This window comes from Copadichromis virginalis, linkage group LG18 (assembly GCF_057382275.1).
Source record: "Copadichromis virginalis isolate Kocher_CV1m ecotype Utaka linkage group LG18, C_Virginalis_male_GT1.1, whole genome shotgun sequence".
Lineage (NCBI taxonomy): Eukaryota > Metazoa > Chordata > Actinopteri > Cichliformes > Cichlidae > Copadichromis > Copadichromis virginalis.
Window position 1 is genome coordinate 16,313,709 of NC_140635.1, and position 22,015 is coordinate 16,335,723.

At 40.1% G+C, this 22,015-nt stretch overlaps 1 protein-coding gene across 1 annotated transcript in view; it reads left to right on the plus strand.

Annotated features, from left to right (window-relative positions):
- egfra (epidermal growth factor receptor a (erythroblastic leukemia viral (v-erb-b) oncogene homolog, avian)) overlaps positions 1 to 22,015 on the plus strand; it is a 43,744-nt gene that overhangs the window by 6,487 nt on the left and 15,242 nt on the right. The window contains exons 2-14 of the mRNA XM_085437875.1: positions 14,342 to 14,493; positions 16,140 to 16,326; positions 16,447 to 16,572; positions 16,667 to 16,735; positions 16,947 to 17,065; positions 17,822 to 17,963; positions 18,916 to 19,032; positions 20,240 to 20,366; positions 20,453 to 20,526; positions 20,609 to 20,696; positions 20,812 to 21,011; positions 21,175 to 21,307; positions 21,720 to 21,810. Of these exons, the coding sequence (XP_085294001.1) occupies positions 14,342 to 14,493; positions 16,140 to 16,326; positions 16,447 to 16,572; positions 16,667 to 16,735; positions 16,947 to 17,065; positions 17,822 to 17,963; positions 18,916 to 19,032; positions 20,240 to 20,366; positions 20,453 to 20,526; positions 20,609 to 20,696; positions 20,812 to 21,011; positions 21,175 to 21,307; positions 21,720 to 21,810 (1,625 nt within the window). The remainder of the gene's footprint in view (positions 1 to 14,341; positions 14,494 to 16,139; positions 16,327 to 16,446; positions 16,573 to 16,666; positions 16,736 to 16,946; positions 17,066 to 17,821; positions 17,964 to 18,915; positions 19,033 to 20,239; positions 20,367 to 20,452; positions 20,527 to 20,608; positions 20,697 to 20,811; positions 21,012 to 21,174; positions 21,308 to 21,719; positions 21,811 to 22,015) is intronic.

Here is a 22,015-nt window from a genome sequence, read left to right on the forward strand (position 1 = left end):
GTGAGGGGTGGTGGCCGATCTCAGAAACTTGCTTCCCTAATAGCATTTAGGCTCTTCCTGTGCGGTCTGAGCGTGATTCACTAATGTGAGACTGTGTTAGAGGTTTGGACCTTGTGACACAATATGGTTAATTAGTCCAGGTTATGTATATGAGTCCCAGCGTTTGTCAAAAACTATTGCATTAAAGGTCCAGGATGTTTAATTGTTCACCACTTTGCAGTGTAAAGAGAGGGGCTTTCCTGCTTCTCTTCCTGATTACAAAAGGATGTTAGAGGTCCCCAAGAGCATTTAACCAGAAGCATTATGCTATTTTTTTTTTATTGGCGTGCATTGGCTTTGGTCCATTTTTTTGCTCAAAAGATTTGTTTTTTCCATGTTCACTCCTAACAGTGCTGACAGATACTGATGTAAAATTGTTCTGCTTCAACTGATTTAAATTGACTTCATGCAGCTGACTGTGTAAAGCTTGGCTTGAGAGTGAACATCAAACTTTATCAGCTTAATTTTTTGCAAACATAAATCCTGATGCCTTTCAAAGGAGTTCTGATCAGGCTTGTCTGGTCCGTAGTTTTTATTATCTATGAAAAAGAGTGTTTCCTCTGTTATTAAGGCATTATATGCTCCATTAAAAGTTTGCATGTCATGTCAATCAAGACAGACAAGACAAGACGACTCCCTTTTATACATTGAAAAGGTAGTGCTGTTGAGTAATTTCTAGTCAAATAGAAAACAAAAGGGATTTGTCTTGTTTTGTCCAAAGAATTTGGCATGTACTGTGTGTTCAGTGTGGAAAAGAAAAACAGGTTCAGTGATGTTTTTACCTTTTCTCTGTCGTTCAGCTCGGCTTACACTTCGGCATTAAGATAAAATAGGCTTGTTGACTTCATGAATTTAGTTTAAACTCTATGTACACAGGAAAATTGTGTGGTCATGTGCTATGCTCACATCTACAGACATTCAGAATCTCTTAACTTATTTCTTTTATTCCAGTCTAGACCTCCTTTTCCTGTCATTGAAGATTGATCTGAGCTTACTGGGTGCCAACTGTGGTGAGCTTCCCTAACAGGAAGGATTCTTTCCTAAAGCAAATTTTAAAGCTCGAAATGAAACAACATTCATAGTCTGTTTGTGGCTGCCTTCTAAATAAGGTAATAGGAGTGCGCGCTTGACTGAGAAACGCACACAAAGAAAAGGAAACATGAATACATCAGCCTCAGAAACCCCAAGTCTGGACAAAGGGTTCCTTATTCAAGTCTTTGTCGTCTTCTTTGACCTTATCTTGTCATGTGGACATGACTTTACAACCCTGTGTCAACAGGGAGAAGAAAGGCATGCCTATTAGCTCAAATTCATGAGGCTGCTGCGTGAATAGCGGAATCAGTTGAGCTGATATTGAATCAGGGCAGCAAATCCAAGTTAGATATAAGAGTTTTTTTGGAAATGAAAAGCTCCACTAAGGCACACAGTGTTACATATTACAGTGCTAAAACACTGATATTTAAGTATTGTTTTAACTGTGTTAATGATCAGTACAGCTAATCATTCAGATTCCTATACAAATAAAGCTGGGACAGGTCTACTGATATAACTGAATGTAATAGATTGTAAAGCAGCACATCCAATAGTCTAATACAGTGGTCCCTCGCCATAACGCGGTTCACGTTTCGTGGCCTCGCTGTTTCGCAGATTTTTTTGTGTGCAATTTTGCATGCTTTTTTCTTTTTCTTTTTTTTTTTTACAGCGCATTGTGTTCTGCGTCCTGATTGGCTGTAGACAATTGTCAATCAATCTCGTGCCGTGTCTCCTGTACAGTACAGAATGCGTTCAGCTTGTCAAATTTACGTAAATCTTTGATTGCTGGCAGGGTGACTCTGAAGTGCTGTACTGTATGTTTGTAAGTTTTCTCCACAACAAACACAACAATGATGACGAAACGTTTGCACCGTCGAACGCACCTGTGGTAGCACCCAAAAGGCAGAAGAAGATGCTAACCATCACTCAAAAAGTTGGACTTCTGGACATGCTAAAGGAAGGTAGAAGTTACTGTATTTTACAGATTATAAGGCGCATTAAGCGAAAACAAAACATTCAGATAAGTCAAACTTTACTCAACTTATTCTTCTTGCTTCTATCACTTCCATACCATTGATTCATTAATGTTGAATTCTCTCACAGCTGCTCCATTCCCATGTTCTGAACCAGAAAACAGGGTTTGATCTTTGGTTTCATTCTATAATACTGGACTTATTTTTCTACGAAGGTCGAACTTTGAGAGTGTTTAAACAAGAGAGAAAAGTGTGACAATGTTCATGCCTGTCTAACAAAAGTGTATAAAGTGTGCAGTGAGGGGTTTTATAGCCTTAAAACATCTATATATATAATTGTAAAAAATAAAGCTGACTACTTCGCAGTTTTCACCTTTCACGGGTTATTTTTAGAACGTAACTCCTGTGATAAACGAGGGACTACTGCACCACAAATTTCAGCCAGTCATTCATATCAAAAGAAGAACCGCTGGACACCAAATGCATTAGGACTTATCGTTTAGTCCTTGTCCAGTTTCTTCACATTCTTTTCAGGACACACTGCTGACCATGCTGAGATATGCCAAGTTCTCAGCTAATAGCTCATTGGGATTCAACCTGTTGGTGCTAAAAGACTATTTTTATGCTTATCAAACTCAAACTGCGCTATTGTTGGCATTTTTTGGGAGATTCGTTGAAAGAACAAATTATGTATTTCTAAAATCACTTTAAAAAACTACAAGTAAAGACATCTCATTGGAAGCAAAACATAAAGAAATGAGGCTTATGTTTATGCCTACAGGTTTGTCTCCAAAACAGAAAGAGCTCTGTGATTACCACCAGGTTATCTCCTGATAGCAAGTAAAGTACAATTCTGACAAGTGAATAACCGTCCTTCCTTATGATAAACCTCTGCCTCAGTTACGAGCAGTTATAACACTGTTGGCAGTTTTGTGGCAGGGTGTGTTAGAGGAGGAAAAGAAGATCAGCTCTTCTCTTGCTTTGGTTCCAGCATTTTAGAAGCCAGCATCACCTCTCGCCGATTTCATCACCATCGTAAAACGTGTTTCATCGCAGCCATTTATAGATGAGCTGACAGCGTTGTTCATGATATTGTAGCTGTGGCAGTGACTTCTACAGAGTTGATCCTTGATTTGTTTTACTCCAGCAGCACTAAAATGTAATATACTCAACGCCCCTCGTGAGGTACCTTTTCTAATTGCCTGGTAGGTTTCACAACACCAATGTTTCGTTGAGCTCAGAATTAATTTCCTGGTGGGACTTTGAGCGGAACATCTTCATTACTGCATGTTTTCATAATTGAAGCCAGAGGCTTGTAAAAAAAAAAAAAAAACAAGCACTCCTTCACTGGCAGCGTTTCCTTCAATAAAAAAAGATTGAACCCAACCCTGTCGTTGCGAGACTTCCCACTAAACCATTAGTCAAGCTCACATATTTTATATACCCACAAATCGTATCACTCTTAAAGCATTACTGATAAATGGTCAATATATACACCTCCATTTTCATTTTCATAACAAACCACTTCAGCTGGGTGGAGGATGGGTAGGGCTGATATGCCCTGGAGAGTGCAAACCTGGACCAGTGCCAGGAAGTAGGATTAGCCCGCTGAACTGTCACTGTATCCACTTCATCAACAACCTCTTCCTGAGCTGATTAGGCAGGAGTCTGAGATTATTATTTTTTTGTCATATCAATCCACTTGTTTTAGTATTATTCTTATTATCAGTCACCAAGATTTACACAAGATTAAAAATACTTAAAACCAAATTGGGTTTTCAGGTCAGAGGACACGTAAGCAGGCGACTAAATTTGATTCCTTTTAAACACTCGAGTCACTGACAATATTGATGTTAGAAAGCCGTCTTTGCTGTCTTTCTTTCTTCCTTTTTTGTCCACGTTGGTTACTGTTTAATCCACTGATTCCTTATGCTTCTGAGCTATAAAATGATCAAAGTAATAAATGTTTGGCAACTGCTGGTCAATTTGAAAAAGAAAGTGACAAATCTGAAATGGGATTCTGTGTTTGGAGTTGGAAGCATCTTTACATCTGCTGAGCTGTGTTTAAATCACGGTTACTACAAGGTTCACTGAGGAACTAGACTGAGGCTTTTGATTATGGTAGATGAGACATTCAGATTTCCTTTTTCCGCCACTTGAGAGACCTTCTCGCTTAAAGGTTAAGTCAGTTTAACCTCAAGGTCCATTTAGTAGCCGCTCTTGAGCTTTCAGATATGTCAACTTATCTATGCCTGCTCTAGAAATTTGCACTCAAGCAAATTTCCCTAATTTTATTTGTTTATTTTAAAGGAAATCTACCTGGGAGAGTGGGGATTTAGGCTTGTGCATAGTCAGAACTGAGTTTTAACTTATTTTTAGCCAGTATAAAAGACATGCTTAGGCCGCATGCCTGTCTGTTCGAAGACAGGCATGCGGCCATAGGGGAAGGCTTGAAGATGGTTGCCTATTTTTTTCTTCTTCTATCTCTGCAGGTTTAATGTTGGAAAGTTTTTTTTGTTTTGTTTTTTTGTTTTTATCCCGGCGTGCACACTTATCGTCCATCCTCTGGTGTAGTCATTAGAATTTGTAGTGTGTGTTTTATACACTGTGCATCCGAGCCGTGGTCCTTGTGTTCAGCAGTGTAGCTGATAGCGAGAAAAGAGTCTAGTCTGCCAAGTCTTTGATGACTGACGCAACGCAGCCAGGCCTGAGGTTGTGCAAACGCCCTTCTCTGTCTCTAGTGAGGGGGTGGCCTCCTCAGTCATAATCAACTTAAGCAAGCAAGCTTTGGACATTGTTTTGGAGCTGCATGTGTGATGTGCTTTTTTTGTCAGGAAAAGGAGAACGCCCCGCACGTTAACAATGGAAGAAAACTGAGCTGTGGGCTTTGGAGAGAGGTGTTCGATGAAAAACTACCAACACTTTCTGTCAGTCCCTGCTATTCATGCTTCTATTGTGGAGATGAAAATACTCCAAAGGTTTTAACAGAGCACTCCCTGGATTCATGTGCTTGGCAGCGGCCCACCATAGCATCTCAAGCATTTTTAGCTGTGTGTCACCAGGAAGACGTAGCTCAACTGTAAAGCATTTCTGTGCAAATTAAATCGGTCATGCTTTTGGCAAGTACAACACAACACGCAACTAAATACCCTTTCACAGCGCTGAAAAATTATGAGAGTTCCTCAGCTTTACAAACTTATTCCCTGAGCTCCGTTTGTCCCTGACACTTGCCCTCTGCCAATGTGGATGAGGAAGAAACTACTCATCGGTGGACTTGGGGCCTGCTGATGTGTAAAGCGCAGGCTGAATTTGTGAGTAAGGGATGAGCCACAGAGCAAGGCTTACTAACACAAACCCCAGGGCTTTTACAGAATATTCCTTTTATGGGGTCACTCTCTGTGAAGACTCCAGTGGGGCAGAATTGCTGGAGACATGACTAAGGCTCTAACAGAGTTGTTGGCAGGCAGCGCTGTGAAGCAGTGGCTAGAGCTACACAGAAATGAGCCTGTCAGCTATCGGGCTAAAAATAAGAAGTCCTTAAGCAGAAAGGGTGTCTCGAAGAGCGTTTATCTCTTTTGTTTGGATGAACTGAGGACTTCAGTCGATGAGAGTTATCTGTCTGTCCTCTGTGTTGAGGTGCTCCAACCTGGGGGCAGTTGAACTGGGCTGGGAATGCTTAAACCAACAGGGATTTCCCGATCCACATCTGCTTTGTCTTGCTGGAACGATGTGTGAAGTGTGTGGGCTACTTTTGCTAGTGGTTGTTGGTTTTCTTTCTCGCTCTCACTCACCCTCATTTCTTCTTTTCCAGGCATGGCTCAATGATGATTGTTGGAAAGGAGGATTTTGGGGGGGGGGGGGGGGGGGGGGGGGGGTTGGACGCCCACTCGCTCAGTCTTCCTCTCCAGCTTCCTGTGGGATTGAAGAGTAGTATGGTTTTAACAGGGAAGGAGAAAGAGAAGGAGAAAAAGTCGGGGGGCTGGGAGTTGTCTTGGCCAGAACGGTCTTCAATAGGGAGAATGTCTGGATGTTAAAGAGGGAGTGGGTTAAATGTCGGAGCATTTCAGGGGAATGGTGGGTGCATTATTGGAATGTAAATGGGGATGAAGTGGTGAGTTTTGAGTTACAGCAGTGGAGCTGATGGGTGCCTTTACTGAGCACTAATGGACTTTCCAACAGGCTATGAAGGAGACTCGCCTAATTAAAACTATTCCTCAATTATTTCAGCTGTTCTTTTATACTCATCATTTATACAGGAAGTGTTTCAGCTCTGGAGTAGAAGGAGCACAGTTTTGTTTAGTTCACTCCGGAAAAATCGACTTTCTTCCCACAAATTTCCTTCTGAAGGTTTATCTCTTCTGTTAACTATGAAGAGAAATGTTGATTATTCACAGGAGAAGCTCAAACAATAACTAGGATGAAAGTCAGTGAGTTAGGCCCCTTGTAAGTCAATAGGCACATACAGTAACATATTTATTTTTTAAGGATTGGGTGAACTTTGTTCACTGAAAGTTAAAGAAAACCAACACACTTTTTTCTCTCTCTTGCCTCCAGCAAACAGTTGCTTTTGTTTCTCTAGTTTCTCCTTCTCTTTGTCTGAGACTTCTGCCCATGGTGCCCCCCAAAACACATCATTTCATTCAACAGCAACACAGCAGGCTATAAACACAAAAATGACACATATAATCACACGATGAGTATTTAACAAACACAAGCAGTAGATAGCAAACAAAGCTTTTTAAGGATTTTCTTTTTCCAAGCAACTAGGCAAACAAAACTTTGGCATCCACTGTCCCTTTCATTCTGTTTTGGTTTCTATTAACTTCTAAGCAAAATCATGTTTGGCGCAGTGGAATTATTGTGCAATAACCTAAACTGCTGGACCAAAACGGTAAAGCTGTTGGATGAGAAACCAAAACAATGAGCTGATAGAGTTTCGTGGAGCTCAAGGTAACTTCATAATCAGGTGTTATTTCTTTGTCGAGGTTTGTCCTTTCACACACTGTGAGCTGACCTGTTGTTAATATTAAATATTGATTATTGTTGCCTAAATTAAGGAAAAGTAGTAGTTTTTTTTTTCGTTTATAAATCGAGCTCACTGCTTTCTCCCAAAGGTCAGTTGATTATCCCATTAATGTAGCCTTTCCAGCACTGTGTACTGCCTTAAGGTCTTGAAAATGCTGATCACAGTATGCAGCAGTGAGTATACATACTTTTTTCCTGTGTTTGTGCAGAACCTAAATCCACAGTTTCCTCACACTGAGGTGGAGAGTAAACATTATGATGGGTCCAGCCACAGGTATCTGGAGTGTCTCAGTGACTGGTAGAGAGGAATCATCAGGAGCAGAGAGTAAACACGAGCCTTTTTGGTCTTTATTTGGTCACTTTGCTGAGCTTTTAACAGCTAAACTTCACTGACTGCGCTCCATCTGCAGTGGGGCCAACAAATGCAGTCACTGGGACTGAACTGTTATGAGGACATGTGATGTATTGAGTAAGACCCTCCATTTGCTGGTCTTCTACAGCTGTCCACCCCTATGTTTTGTCCCCTTTGTTGGTCTTTAGGGAAAGGTCATCCACGGCCATACGTCAAGTGTTCAGCTTTACACCCTCTTTCCACAGTTTGACCCCACAGCCGGGTGTCCCACATTTACTTCTCTGTTGGCTAAACCACAAACCAGTCCTGACATTTTTTTTGTTCTTTTTGGTTTCAGTTTTTTTCACCCCTGTCATTTCCTTTCAGTCACTTCTTATTCTCAAATAGTACATGAAGTTCAGTTTAAATCATTCTTCGTGTCCTCCTCTCCCTAAAGACGACTGTTAACAACCATCTGGTTCAGTGTTGCGGGGTAGCCAGCTAACCCCATGCAAGAGCAACTTCCTGAGATGTCAGAGGGCCTTGTGTTTTTGCATTCATTGGGGATAGGGAGGGAGAGTGTCTCCATGTGTGTGTGTGGAGGGGAGGGTATCCTCTGAGTCCACACTGACCCCTTTTTCTTTTCTGAGGCCCGAAGATGTTTTCTCTTAGGGATTGATATGACTCCCACGCAAAGGAAGAGTGCATTTCCCCTCAGCAAAAAAAAGCAGGACTTAAAAATTCCTGATATCCTAACTACAAAGTATGTTTATATGAATGAACACCACTGAATGCACATATGACCACTTGTAGTGCCTTCTCAATCTCAGCCAATCAGAAAACATAAGCGAGGGAAAAGGGAGCTTGAATGTACTTCTTTGAATTTTTTTTTTTGCATCATTAACTTACTTGCCTTTGGGAAATTTATAATTCCCTTAAATCTGAAGGTTCAGGAACTAAAATAACCACAACACCAGTAATCGTCAACTTGAAACCGAAGCCAACTAAAGCAGATGGTTTCTTCTTCTCTTCCCATCACTATCCTCTTACAATACACATGTACTTCTAAATAGGTGAATTAATCTTGGCATCGATTTGTTATAAAAGTGGCGGATACACTGGAGATTGAATTGTGCAAGATATTTTACCGTAATGCTGTTGACTTGAGAGAGTCCTGTCACTTAGCATCGTTACCTCCCTTTAATCATGTATACGTTTTCAGGTAATGTAATTATGAGACTCTGGACAGAGCATAATTGAATCGCAGGTAGTGAGTGAGAGGAAGAGAAAGTGGCAAGACCATTTCTGTTGTCTGCAGAAAGGTATAAAGCATTATGATTTAATTTTGTAGATGGCGGCTCACTTTGTTGGAGGAAACCATTAGAGGGATATCAGGGAAGTTTGGTTTACTTTCGTGAGGACTCGTTATTGCCTTAAAGGGGGGGGGGGGGGCTAAGTTTCATCCAAACATGCAAATAAGACCTCAAATGTAAATTTGTACAACTGACTTTTTCTTTTCTTGTCTGGGTTTAGTGAGTAAGATTGTACATTCGATCTCATCTTGTTTGGTTAATGTCTCTCAAATGTTTACACTATATTGTCTGCTTTGACTGTGGTGTTGTGGCCCGTTGCAATTTGTACCCATTTTCTCAATAAATAATTATGATTTTGCCAACCATCAAAGAAAAGGTTTACATTATATACATCAGTCTACGAATATAATCTAAGAATATTTATGCTAACACAAACATACGACAGCCCTTTAGTCGTATCGGATGACGATATAAAAACGTCTATCGTTTCATTCATTGACTGTAGAAAACATGGTTTCATTTTATGCTATCGTTTGTTTCGTGGTGTCGCAAAATTTTACGGCAATATTTTTTTTTCATCGTTTTGATGGTCACTGTAGTGGCTATATTAATTTCTTAAAGTTCTCTCTTTCTCTTATATTTAATATAACCACACTACCGACGGACAAGTGCCTGTTTTTATGGGTTGTCTTAGCAACAACGACGGTAAAACCATCGCATGTCCGCTTGTTTATTTTCCACATAAACCTTTCACAATAAAGCTCAAGATCCTGTTGAGACTTTTCAAAATAAACGGAATCACGTGAAAAAGTATGCAGAGTGTTTACAGATGAAAAGCAAAAAAGAGCCGTCAGGTGCTAAAAAATCAACCTTAGACTCAAACGTTAGAACAGGCTTTTCCCCGCAGCACGCCGTGTAATAAATGCTCACAAAGAAAACGGCGGCCGTTACAACTTATGTCTAAAAATGTGTAGTATCGTGCATCGGTTAAAACACTCGACTCCAGCTACACGACGCCCAGCTGGAAACACTTCACGCAAGTCGAGCTGCCCGAGATTCACAGAATTTACAGAAAATATTAAATTTTTTGTGATTTATATCGTTATCGGGACGATAGATGTTTTATATCGGGATATAAGATTTTGGTCATATCGCACAGCCCTACCCTTTAGTTCATGTGTCATTTTAAAGATTTTTAAAGGAAAAGTGCAAGATTTGGAGCTCAGCAAACATTATTTACCAGGATAGAGAGTGTTGATGTTCTAATGTAACCCCTACATCAGAAAACAAATGTGCATTCGCCAAAACGTTGACCCATTCCTTTGAGTCCTCAGTCATACAGGCCTAGAAACCGATCAGCAACCACCGGCTGCTAATGAAAAATGTGTATTCCCCGAATGGTTGGCTAATGGTAGCTGGAGGTTGATGGTGTTGCAGGAAAAGCCTCCTTGTGATTGCTTTGGTTGTTAGCAGGTTGCCTGTAGTTTTCAAGGAATCTGCTCATGCGAACTAGTCATTGAGCCTTAGTGGAACTTGAAAAAGTATGACACAATCCAAAACCTGAGACGTTCGCCTTCACAGTAAAACTTACACATTTTACCGCTACAGCTAACCTATTTCAAAAGGTGCAAGGGAAACGGTGTTTGTGATTTCACAGTTTTGTTACCACGCTATGAGATTGAATGCAAAGCGGTCGCAGCAAGGCCTTTGGTGCAGCACATGTATATCTTCACCTAGCAACTGCTAGCGGCCTCCAGCAACACAAACACATTTTTCTTTGACAGCTTTAAGCTGACAGGTGAGTCATAAAAACTAGCACCAGTATAGTTTTTATAGAGACAGGAATTAGTTATAAAGGGAGGAATTGCAGTTTTTGGCACTTTTGCCTTGACTTCATTTTTCAATGCTGGATGTTGCAGCTCATATTTATGCTTTACAGACATTCAGTCTCAATTCTCTCCAGCCCAATTTCCAGGATTACTAGTTTGCCTACTCGAACATTGACTTGAAATCTCAAGAGGAGCGCATTTGACTAATTTAATAGAGCACCTGTCGTAAAAACAAAAACCAAAAAAACAGAAGTCTTTTCTAAATCTGTCATCAAAAAATGTTGAAAAAATATAAAAGATGTTGTTCTTTATTAGGCAAATAACAAACCAAAGTCACCTATATTTGAGCTGGCACACAGGACTTCTCTGAGAAGTAAAAAATGAACAGAACATTCAACTGCAAATATACGTTTTCTCTTCAGGAATCCATTACTTGTGTGGTGTATTTTCAGCTTTTTTGCAAAACAGTAAAATTAAAGATTCATGCATAACAACAATAATTGCACTTTAGCATAGCATTTTGATTAAAGACGGCTTGCACACACTGATTTATTACAGCAACACAGCAAACAAGAGCAACCAGAGAGCACAACTTCCCCTGAAGGGCAAGGGCCATAGCCTACTAAAACTCTGGTGTTTTATGATGTTTTTATTACAACATGCTGACATCAGCCTTTTGTATACAACACGCTGATGACTGAGCTTTGACCATAACCTTAAAGTATTACATATTAAAATGGTGTATTTTATTATCTTTATCCATATGATTGAAGCAGGATTGGCAGAATTTTTTTGGCTTCCAGAAGCTGAAAAAATTAGAGATTTTAAGATATATTCATGTTGTGTGTGCTAAGCTGCGAACAAACAGACAGACAGACAACCGATTAACCCCCTTTGGGGGAAGAAGGACTTTGGTCATTACCAATACTGTTTATTTATTGTTGTTTTGTATGTGTGTATGTATGAATGGTGAACCAAAGACAATTTTCCATTGATCGGGTTAATAAAGTTATTCTATTCTGTATTCTCTTTGTAAATGTTTATTAAAGACATAATGAGATAATTATCTCAAATACTAAACAATGGTTTCTTTTTTATGTAGTGGTGCAGATGCCATAGCCTCCAGAAACAGATATGTGCCCGCACACCTTCGACTTCCAGCACTAGTTCCCAAGTAAACATCAAAACATGCGACTGGACGTTTCTGCAAGTTTAGATGACTCGTGATCGGGTTTATCAGGTCCTTTGTCATTCTCTGACTGGGTGCTGATCAACGGAGCTCAATCCAGCTTGTGCCGCTTAGAGTGTTGCACACTTGCATATATGCTAGTGCACACACCCGCACACTCATGCCGTACCACTCCCTGCACCTACCTCCTGGACGTTTTGTGACGACAGTACAGCTGGAATGAGTGAAGCAATCTGCAATTAGTCTTTGTCACAGTATCAGTTACATCATAAGAAACCCCACCCTTAACCTTGCATTATAGCAGGCTGCAGACAGTAGGTTACATTTCAGAATCAACGGTTTATGGACTAAAAAAGCAACTAAACAGGTTCCTGTCATTTCCAGTCTGCATGTTCATTTCCTCACTAGCAACAGTTTGTCTCTTTCAGAGCGAAGGTAGCTTACCACGTCTGCAAACTTTTATTGTAAATGTGATTCAACATGAGTCATTTTCACTTGGAGAAGGTTCCCAGGTTAAAGTCTAACACAAATTATTCCCAGCACAATTATAGAGCACTCTTTCAGATTTTAACAATTATGTCCCACAGCTTGACCTCATTTGTTTTTTCTTTTGTTGCTCCTGGAAATCCATTTATGGTCATAGAATATCAGATCATTTACCACCTGCAAGAGAGTTGTGAAATCACCAAGTGGACAAGGAGAACCTTTACTGTGGCTGTGTGCCTGCTTGCTCGGCCAATTGGCTGTTTGCTTTACTTCCTTGTTTGGCACTCAAGGTCTGATCTTCCCTTGGAGGAGATTTGTTGAACCATCAGCCTCACCTGTCTTTTTCCACCTTCACTGCTCATAACTCAAAAAGGGAGCAGGCTGCTTATATATAACTGGGAGATATGCATGTATATATACTCTAAGTGATTGTCTCTGTTTGCAAAATAGCATTCACGATGTTCAGATCAGGTTTATTAATATTCACAGCTGCAAAAACCCGACAACCTTTTGTTTATTACAGTTTGGTTTTCACAATCTGAGTAATAATTAGAGGGCTAATTACAACTCACGTGGCTCTTCTAATTAAAACTGTCAGCTTGCTTTTGCTCATCTGCCTCTGTTACTCTGGTGTTGGGCTGCTGGACTGCAGGGTTCATGTCAGGGAGAACCCTCAGGGACCAGCTAATGAGGAGGAAGAAGAGGGAGGGCGGTTGACAGCTGTTTGTGCCTAATTCTCACTGATTAGCTTCCTTTTGCGCTTAGTGTGTATGAACCCAGCACAACATCATAAGTAAAACACACAGTGCGATTGAAAAACGCAGTTTTATCCTTTGATACCAGTTGAGAAACCCTGTTCTTTTCCCTCAGTGATGTGAATCACATGTGTCTTGGTTAGCACAACTGCATGAGCTGTTATGTGTTGTGAGGTGTGTCTGAGAAATCGGACCAAGTTGTTTGGCTTTCTTTTGTCAAGAGCAGGCATGTTTGGGAATGTGCTTTAGGGATTACGCCAGCACCGCAATTTCTAATAATCACGAGGAGGAATATTTTGTTTTTCAGAGTTAATTGCTCAAGTGAACCCATCATTTAAATCTCAATCAATGACTTGCTTATTATGCGTGCATACACTGTATGTGTGTGTGTGCGTGTGTGTGTGCGTGTGTGTGTGTGTGTGTGTGTGTGTGTTAAAAAGCTGTTGCGGTGATTAACTGATGGCTCTCTCTTCATTGCCAGTCAGAACCTGTTTCACCAGCTTGGGGCCTAAACATGCATAAGAGAAGATGAGCTGTTCTAAATAAAATCCATTCATTCATTAAAACAAAAAAAAAGAGCCTCCCTGTTTGTTGCACTACCTTCCTTATTCACTCATTGTATTACGTAACATTAAATAGGCGAATTTATCAGCCCATAGTTGTTCTCTGGGAGCTGAAAACTCAGAGAGCATTCATTTATCAACATTGTTTAAGCACTAAATTGTCATTTCGTCATGTCATGAATCCTGCGATTGAGTCAAATATGGTTAAACTAGAAATTAGACTTTTAATTTTGAGATGTAGACATGTGAATCTCCTCTCCAAAAAAACAAAAACCTACAACTGTCATGGAATTTGTGACACACCAGAACTTTTCTGGAGAATACCACAATGGGTTGGACTTACTGGTCACAGGGATTGTTTTAACCAGCCTTCATACAAGTGGAAAGATTGAGACCTTTGCCAGCATAAAAACACGCAGCTGACTTTGACTCGCGGGCCAGAACTTAACTCGTCACTGAGATTTGATTTTGTTGCAGATGCAGCCCAGATCTGTTATTTTCACATGAAAGCATGCCAAGTTATGACTGCACAGACTAAATTCTCCAACAGAGATACACACACACACACACACACACACACACACGCACACACACACACACACACACACACACACACACACACACACAGAAAGTCATAAACGGAGCCAGCATGTTGCATAAGCAGGGAATGTTTCTGTTTCTGACTGATTGCACTGTGGGCCTTGGTTTAAATACTTTGGTGACTCTCCACTGCAATTCCACATGATTTACAATCTGAATCTTTTAACATTTAAATGAAACAATGATGAATTCTCCTTTCTTGCAGTGTGCCAAGGTGTAACCAATCGTTTAAACCTTTTGGGAACTAAAGAGGACCACTACAGGAACATGGTGAAGACCTACAGCAACTGCACCGTAGTCTTGGAGAACCTGGAGATCACACACATGGAGGATCACCGTGACCTGTCCTTCCTCCGGGTAAAAGCCGCACTTTGTTAGGAGTTGAGGATAAGCATGTATATAGCAGATTAGAGAAAGAGTGCGATTAAAAGTTGTCCAAGCCCCTTATACTGGATGTGTGTAGCCTCTTGCATCGCTTCAGTTCAGATAATTAAAATCAGTGGAGAGTGAATAGGTATGATGATTCGGTGTATTTATAATGCTGTGGATGGAGCTTTGCTTAAGGTTGTATAGGGGTTTGCACACTGGGCACACACACTCTCATGAAGGGTTGCACACACAAAGACAGAAAAGCATACAGTCAGCAGATATTATTCAGAGGTTTTAAGGCTTTATTTCCACTGATATTAAGAGGAAGTGTCTTAAATGATGTCACTTTTAGAGTCCTATTTTTTCATCCTTACTTTTCTCTCTCATCACTTTGGACCTGCCCAGCGTCCACAGTTCAGATTAGCCCATCTCTATTGTGGCTCTGTGTATTACCTATTGAGCAACATACTGTACATACTGTGCTAACCATTCTACTGGTGGGCTGTCTGTAGCCCTAGAGGTAGACCTGAGGCAATATAGTTTGGCTGAAAGTTTTATGATTCAGTGCCATCGACACATGTTTTTGGCTTGTGAGCACATCTGTCTATTTCTTATGTATTTGATATGTGAAGAGCTCGTCGAAGGAATCCTTTACATGAAATATCTCAAGAAAGATGTCAAAAATAAAGGTCACCCTGACTTCATGAAACACATTATTTTGCCATAACTTAAGCATTCATATGCTATTGATGACCGCTTTTCACCAGAATAGTACAGAATAGAATTAAAGGGATGACATATAAAGTGAAACTTGACTGGTTAGCAAATACAAACAACTGTGAGTCTTATTCTAGTTGGACAGAAAACCCGATTTGATTTATAAGATTTAGAGTTGACATTGTGGAGTTAACCATACATCTCTTAGCTTTTATTTATATTTTCTTATTTTTAGCATCCATCACATACACTGTATGAACAAAAGTATTTGGGCCACACCTCTTAATCTTTGAACCCAAGTGTTTTCAGTCCCATTGCAACAGGCGTGTAAAATCGAACGCCTACCAATGCAGTCTGCATTTACAAACATTTGTGAAAGAATGGGGAAAGAAAAGACTGAATTTGACTTTGGTGCTATTTTAGGATCCCACTGTTGCATCAAGTCAGTTTGTGAAATTTATTCCACCATCAACTCTATGTGCTGTTATTGGAAAGTGAAACTCAGCCTGAAAGTGGCAAGTTACCAGTCACCAGTACCTGAGGAGCACGGTGTGCAAAAGTCACCAACACTCTGCCAGAGGAGGTTTAAACATCCTCTGGTATTAACATCAGCACAAAACCTGTGTGCTGGGAGCTTCATGGTATTTTTCAATGTCTAAGCAGCTCATTTAGGTGATATGTGTAGGTGTCCCTGTGCTTCTGAACATTAATTTACACACCTCTATCAGACAAACTGAATGTGACTCTAGCACAATAAAAATAGGATTAATCTTTGTCTACCAGTGTTATGGACCACCAGTTTCACAGTTTTCTCTTAAAATATTAATGTAAATGTATATAAATGCAGGTCGTTCAGAAAATACAAAAGTTTTTGTTTTTTTAATTCAAAAATGAAGTTTGTCTTTTTTTCGTTCCAGTCAATCAAAGAAGTTGGTGGCTACGTCCTGATCGCCCTCAATACAGTATCCAGGATTCCTCTGGAGAACCTGCGCATCATTCGAGGCCATTCTCTCTATGATGGAAGTTTTGCTCTTTCTGTGATTTCCAATTATAACAAATCTACAAATAAGGGCACCGATCAGATTCTTCTGACCAGCCTGACAGGTAGGTTAACCCCTAAATATAATCATGTTTTATATGACACTCAGTATTATTACAAACTATGTAAATATTCCAACGTGTGCATGTTTGCGTAGTAGTTCATATGAAGTTTTCTTTTTGCAGAAATTCTTAAAGGAGGAGTAAAATTTTTGACCAACCAGCTTTGCAATGTGGAAACAATCCAGTGGTCTGATATTGTTAATGTTGGAAACATCAGCATTGATCCAACTCCTAGCAAAAACAAAAATTGTAAGTATTACTTTACACCAGAAGACAGAGATATAATTTGTTGTGAGTTAAAAGGTTTTTAATTTGGTGCTTCGCAATGTTTCTTTTTCAACAGGTGGAAAATGTGACTCAGGCTGTTTCAATGGCTCATGTTGGGCACCTGGTCCTGAAAACTGTCAGACTTGTAAGCACTGTTTTATTAATTGTTAGCTTATTTACTGCAAACAAGAGCAAGGTAAAACAAATCTGTGCGCACAATCCTCCAATTTTTCATAATTTGAACATGTTTAAAGTACTGTAATGCACGGTGATGATAGGGCATCAGAATCAAAAGAAGAACAAATTCATTCCTGGGCTTGGACACTCCACTCAACTTCTGCTGCTCTCATCTCCAGTGACAAAGCTGAACTGTGCCCAGCAGTGCTCCAAGAGGTGCAAAGGACCTTCACCGAGTGACTGTTGCAATGAGCATTGTGCCGCGGGGTGCACGGGACCCAGAGCTGAAGACTGTCTGGTGAGACAAAGGCACTTTTAATGTTACTGTGTGATATCATACAAACATGTGACCAAGGCCTGTGTTCACCAGCTAATGTTTTAGTTATGCCTTGCTAATATAGGTCGGATCCCCTTTTGTCTTAAATGACCTTAATTATTCATGCCATTGATTTTACAAGGTACTAGAAACTTTCTTCAGAGATTTCGGTTCATGCTGACATGATAGCATCACACACATTTTGCGACACAAAATCTTCTTTTGTCCAATTTTGGTGAACCTTGTTTGAATTGTACCCTAATTTTCCTGTTTTTAGCTAATAGGAGCAGCCATTAGTGCCACGTGATTGGTTGATTAGATATTTGCATTAACAAGAAATGGAACAGGTGTACCTGGTGAGTGTAAGACTCCCAGTCAAACAGAAACCAACACAAAGACACCAAAACTAATAAAAAACTGTTCCTAAGTGCAACACTACACTACATAATTCTGCTACTCTGTAGGTTCCTGAAGAAGACCTTCCAACAGAATAAAGCTCTCACTCTCAGACATCTGTTTTTATCATCCGAAGTTTGTTATTGGTTTCAGTAGAGATGAGATGTGGAGCGTCTGATTAGATCTTGCACTTGGCAGTGCCTTGAATAACAGCGTCTGTTCTGCCTCTCTGTGCAGCTATGAGTATTAAGCCAAGGCTGTGATAAAGGAATGCAGTGTTATCATTAGTGCGGGGCTCTGTTTTGGTCCCAGTGTGCTAGATGACGCTTGTTTGTGCTGCAGGCCTGTCGGGACTTCCAGGATGATGGGGTGTGTAAGGACTCCTGCCCAGGCCTTCATCGTTACGACCCCAACCTGCACCAGCTGGTTCCTAATCCGCATGGAAAGTACAGCTTCGGGGCCACCTGTGTCAAAAGCTGCCCACGTAAGGCCGGCTTTAACCAGATAAATTTTTAGGTTTTTTTTATTTTAGGTTTTTTTTTGCCAATTTCAGTTAAACTTTTAATCCTGCTAGACAGATATATTACATTAGCCTACATTGATGCGTGCATTGTAGCTATGTCTCGACAGTCAAGATAAATAAAAGTAAAATAATGGGTCCCAATCGGCAGTATGAAGCTCATCATGCATGATTACACTTTTGTTCCATATTGCGGCATGCTGACTTGCAGAACAGTTGCCCAGGTTGTCCTTCAGGGTGGTTAGACATTCAGTCGTGACAGTTTGTCCAAGTTTAATTTTAAACTGTATAAACAAGAAAAGCAAATGATTGAGAGTGTGTTAATGCAACAACTGCGTTTTATCATTTTAACTTGCACAGGTGTGTCCCTGTATTTCTGTGTTTATATTCTGTCATCATTATGCATTAGAATAGAGAATAGAATAGAATAATCCTTTTATTGTCCTACAAGGGGAAATTTGGTTGTAACAGCAGCAAGAAAAAAACACATATACAAACAAACAGGACACAGGAAACAGAACAGAAACATACACCTTTTTTTTTACATATTTACATCAAGGACAATAGTTACCAAAAGCAGAGTACTGTACAGTTATTAAAATTAAATATGTATGTAAACAAACATGTTCAAATGTGTTTGTTGGGAGCGGTTTTGATTGTACAATCTGACAGCTGCAGGGCGGAAACGCTCCTTCATGCATCTAGGATGCAGCAGTCTGTCACTGAAGGAGCTCTGCAGTTCAGCAACATTGCTAGTTAAGCTGCTGTATAACTAATAAAAGATTATTTGCTACAAAAAAGCTTTTTCCCCCCAGATATTTTAATATGATTTTAAGATGATTTAAGATCCATCTAGTGCACATGAATATGAGATTATCAGCAGCAGCAGCAGCTTATATTTTGCATATTCTTCCAGGTAATTATATTATTTCTGATTACGGCGCATGTGTGCGGACGTGCAACGATAACACATATGAGGTGGAGGTAGGAGGAATCAGGAAGTGCGCCAAGTGTGACGGGCTGTGTCCAAAAGGTAAGAAGATAAGCTGTTACTGTGCAATCTGGACAAATATTTCTCACCGTGTACAAAAAACAAACTGTTTGTAGCTACGCTAAGAACAATTTCTTATTATGTTGTTTTCACAGAGGTTAAGCTGTAAAATGTAAATACGACAGAATGCAGTAATTTGTAAATAATTTAACCCTTTTTAATTGAAAAGAGTGAAGGAAAACAAATGTTTCATTGTTTTTAACTTGATGCAAACGTCTTCAAAAAGTTGGGACGGGAGCATGTTTACCACACTGTACGTTCTAATGGAAATGTATATAACTCCTGCCAAGTTGAATCTTTATAATGAATGCACATTAGACACATGCACTAAATGCACATATGATTTCGATTTCAAAGACATGTCACTCATCCTTAAGCTATTTCTGTTTGGTTTTATATTCAGAGGAACACAGATACAACTGAACAACATTTTTATTAAACTCAGTCATTTTAAGGCATTTTAAACAACTGAGATGATTTTTTTTTAAGCAAATGGTATTGTTTTGGTGAAAACTCATAGGCCAGATTTTATGCACCGACTTGTTAAAATGTATGTAACTCCTGAATCTTTATGATGAATGAATGCATATTAGACACATGCTCTAAATGCACATAAGATTTCGATTTCAAAGACATGTCATGCATCCTACGTATATTCAGAGGAATTTTAAACAACTGAGATGAATAAAAAAGCAAATATTATTGATTTGGTGAAAATTTATAGGCTATATTTTATGCACTGACTCACTTCATTAGGTGTGGCTTATGTTCAAGATGACCTGCTGAGGTGAGCATCAGAATGGGCAAGATTTTAGTGACTTTGATTGCACCAGACGGGTTGCTCTGAGTATTTCAGAAACTGCTGATCCACAGAGAAAATACCCAGTTAGCTGCAGATCTCTATGCAATTAATGCTGCCGCTGACCATGTCTTCCCCTTGACCACAGTGTTCCCATCTTCTGATGGTTGCTTCTAGCGAGATAATATTTCACATCACAAAACTGAAATTATCTGAAATTGGATTCTTGAACATTTTGAGTTCGCTGTACTGAAATGACAAATCGGGAATAACTGTGTGATGCTATCACATTAATATGGACCAAAATCTATGAGAAACTATTATTAAACTATTATGATTCTTTTTTATTGTTATTAACTACCGTAGTATTTTTTTAAATGTTTTTTTTAGTGTGTAATGGACTTGGAACAGGAGACTTGGTTCACACTCTGTCTATCAATGCCACAAACATCGGCTCCTTTGAAAACTGCACCAAAATCAATGGAAACATCGACATCATCCACACATCAATTAATGGGTAAGTCTGGGCTATGACTAGCATTGCTGCCTTTGTGCTCGATCACCTTTATCAGCAGTCAGTACGGTGTATTTTCTCATTTTCAGGGATCAATACACCAAAACACCAAAGATGGATCCTGCCCAGCTTAATGTGTTTAAGACAGTTAAAGAAATTACTGGTAAGACTGCGTAAGGGCTGAGTCATGCATCTAAATGCGTGCATCTAAACAGTTTTAAGGTTAACAAACCTTGTTGCTTCAGGGTACCTGTGGATTCAAACGTGGCCAAATACCATGAGCTCACTGAGTCCTTTTGAGAATCTGGAGGTCGTTCGGGGGAGAACTAAACGGTATGTTCCTTGTAAAGACCCCCTGTTGATTCAAACCGCAGTGTTATTCAACCCGTCACAAAATGTTTTGTTTTTTCTTCTTCTTCTTATTTTGTTCTCGTTTCCCATTTGGTAGCGGAAGCCGCAGTTTGGTTGTGGCTGCTCTACATATCACCCACCTGGGCCTGAGGTCCCTCAGAGAAATCAGTGATGGAGATGTGTTTGTCTCTAAGAACTCTGAACTCTGTTACACCGATGCAAAGCACTGGCAGAAGCTTTTCAAATCACCACACCAAACTGTTAATATAGAGGGCAATGCCAACGCTGCCACCTGCGGTAAATTCTGTTTGTCTCACACCGGCTTCAGTCGGATCTTTGCTGTTGTTGTTGTTTTTGATTATGCGCTGCACGAGTAAGATTTAATTACAGGATCTTAATTTCAAAATTGGATAATTATGCAGGAAAGAGCTCTCGCTGAGATTGTGTGTTTGGGTTTCAGCTCTGAGAAACGACACTTGCGACAAGAAGTGCACGGCGGACGGCTGCTGGGGTCCGGGCCCCAGTATGTGCATTTTGTGCCGCGACTACAAGCGCGACGGGAGCTGCGTCGACTCCTGCAACATCCTGGAGGGGTGAGGGAGGCATCTCTCTGACTGCCTTTAATAAGCTTTGAAAAACAAACAAGCTAAAAACACAACAGGTCTCCATGCTGTACAGTTCACTCCTTCAGAGTCTATTTTTGTATTTCCAAGACTTTGACGCTACACGATCCTGAGAATTAATTGACAGAAAAAGAAAAGCAGATATGATCCGAAGCATTTTGAAATTCAGTCTCCAGTGGATTTAAGACAAACACTGGAGGCGAAACGACATAGTCGCTCACATCTGTTTATCTTCGGAGACCTCTGTCCAACAAAGAATCTCGACGTGCTTACAGTTTAACTCCTGTCCTCAAAAAAACTTTAAAAATAAAACACATATAATAGTTTCAAACTAGGCATGTCATGCTTTTTATTGTTTGTTTTTTCTTTCTTGTTTTTGCAGAGAGCCGCGCGAGACAGCTGTGAATAAAACCTGCATCAAGTGCCACCCCGAGTGTCAGCACATGAACGGGACCGCAACCTGCAGCGCGCCTGTATGTTTGCCATCAGCAGCTAAACTAATATTACAAAACAAAACACTTTGCAGTTGTGTTAAACAGTTCTGTGAGCGTTGCTTAGAAGAGATTAACATTTGCACAGCGTGAAATCCAATCCAGACACGTTAGTTCTGCGGATTTGTCAGTCAGCAGCAGCTTTGATCGGCTGTAATGCAGCGCAGCCACAAAATGTGCAATCTGG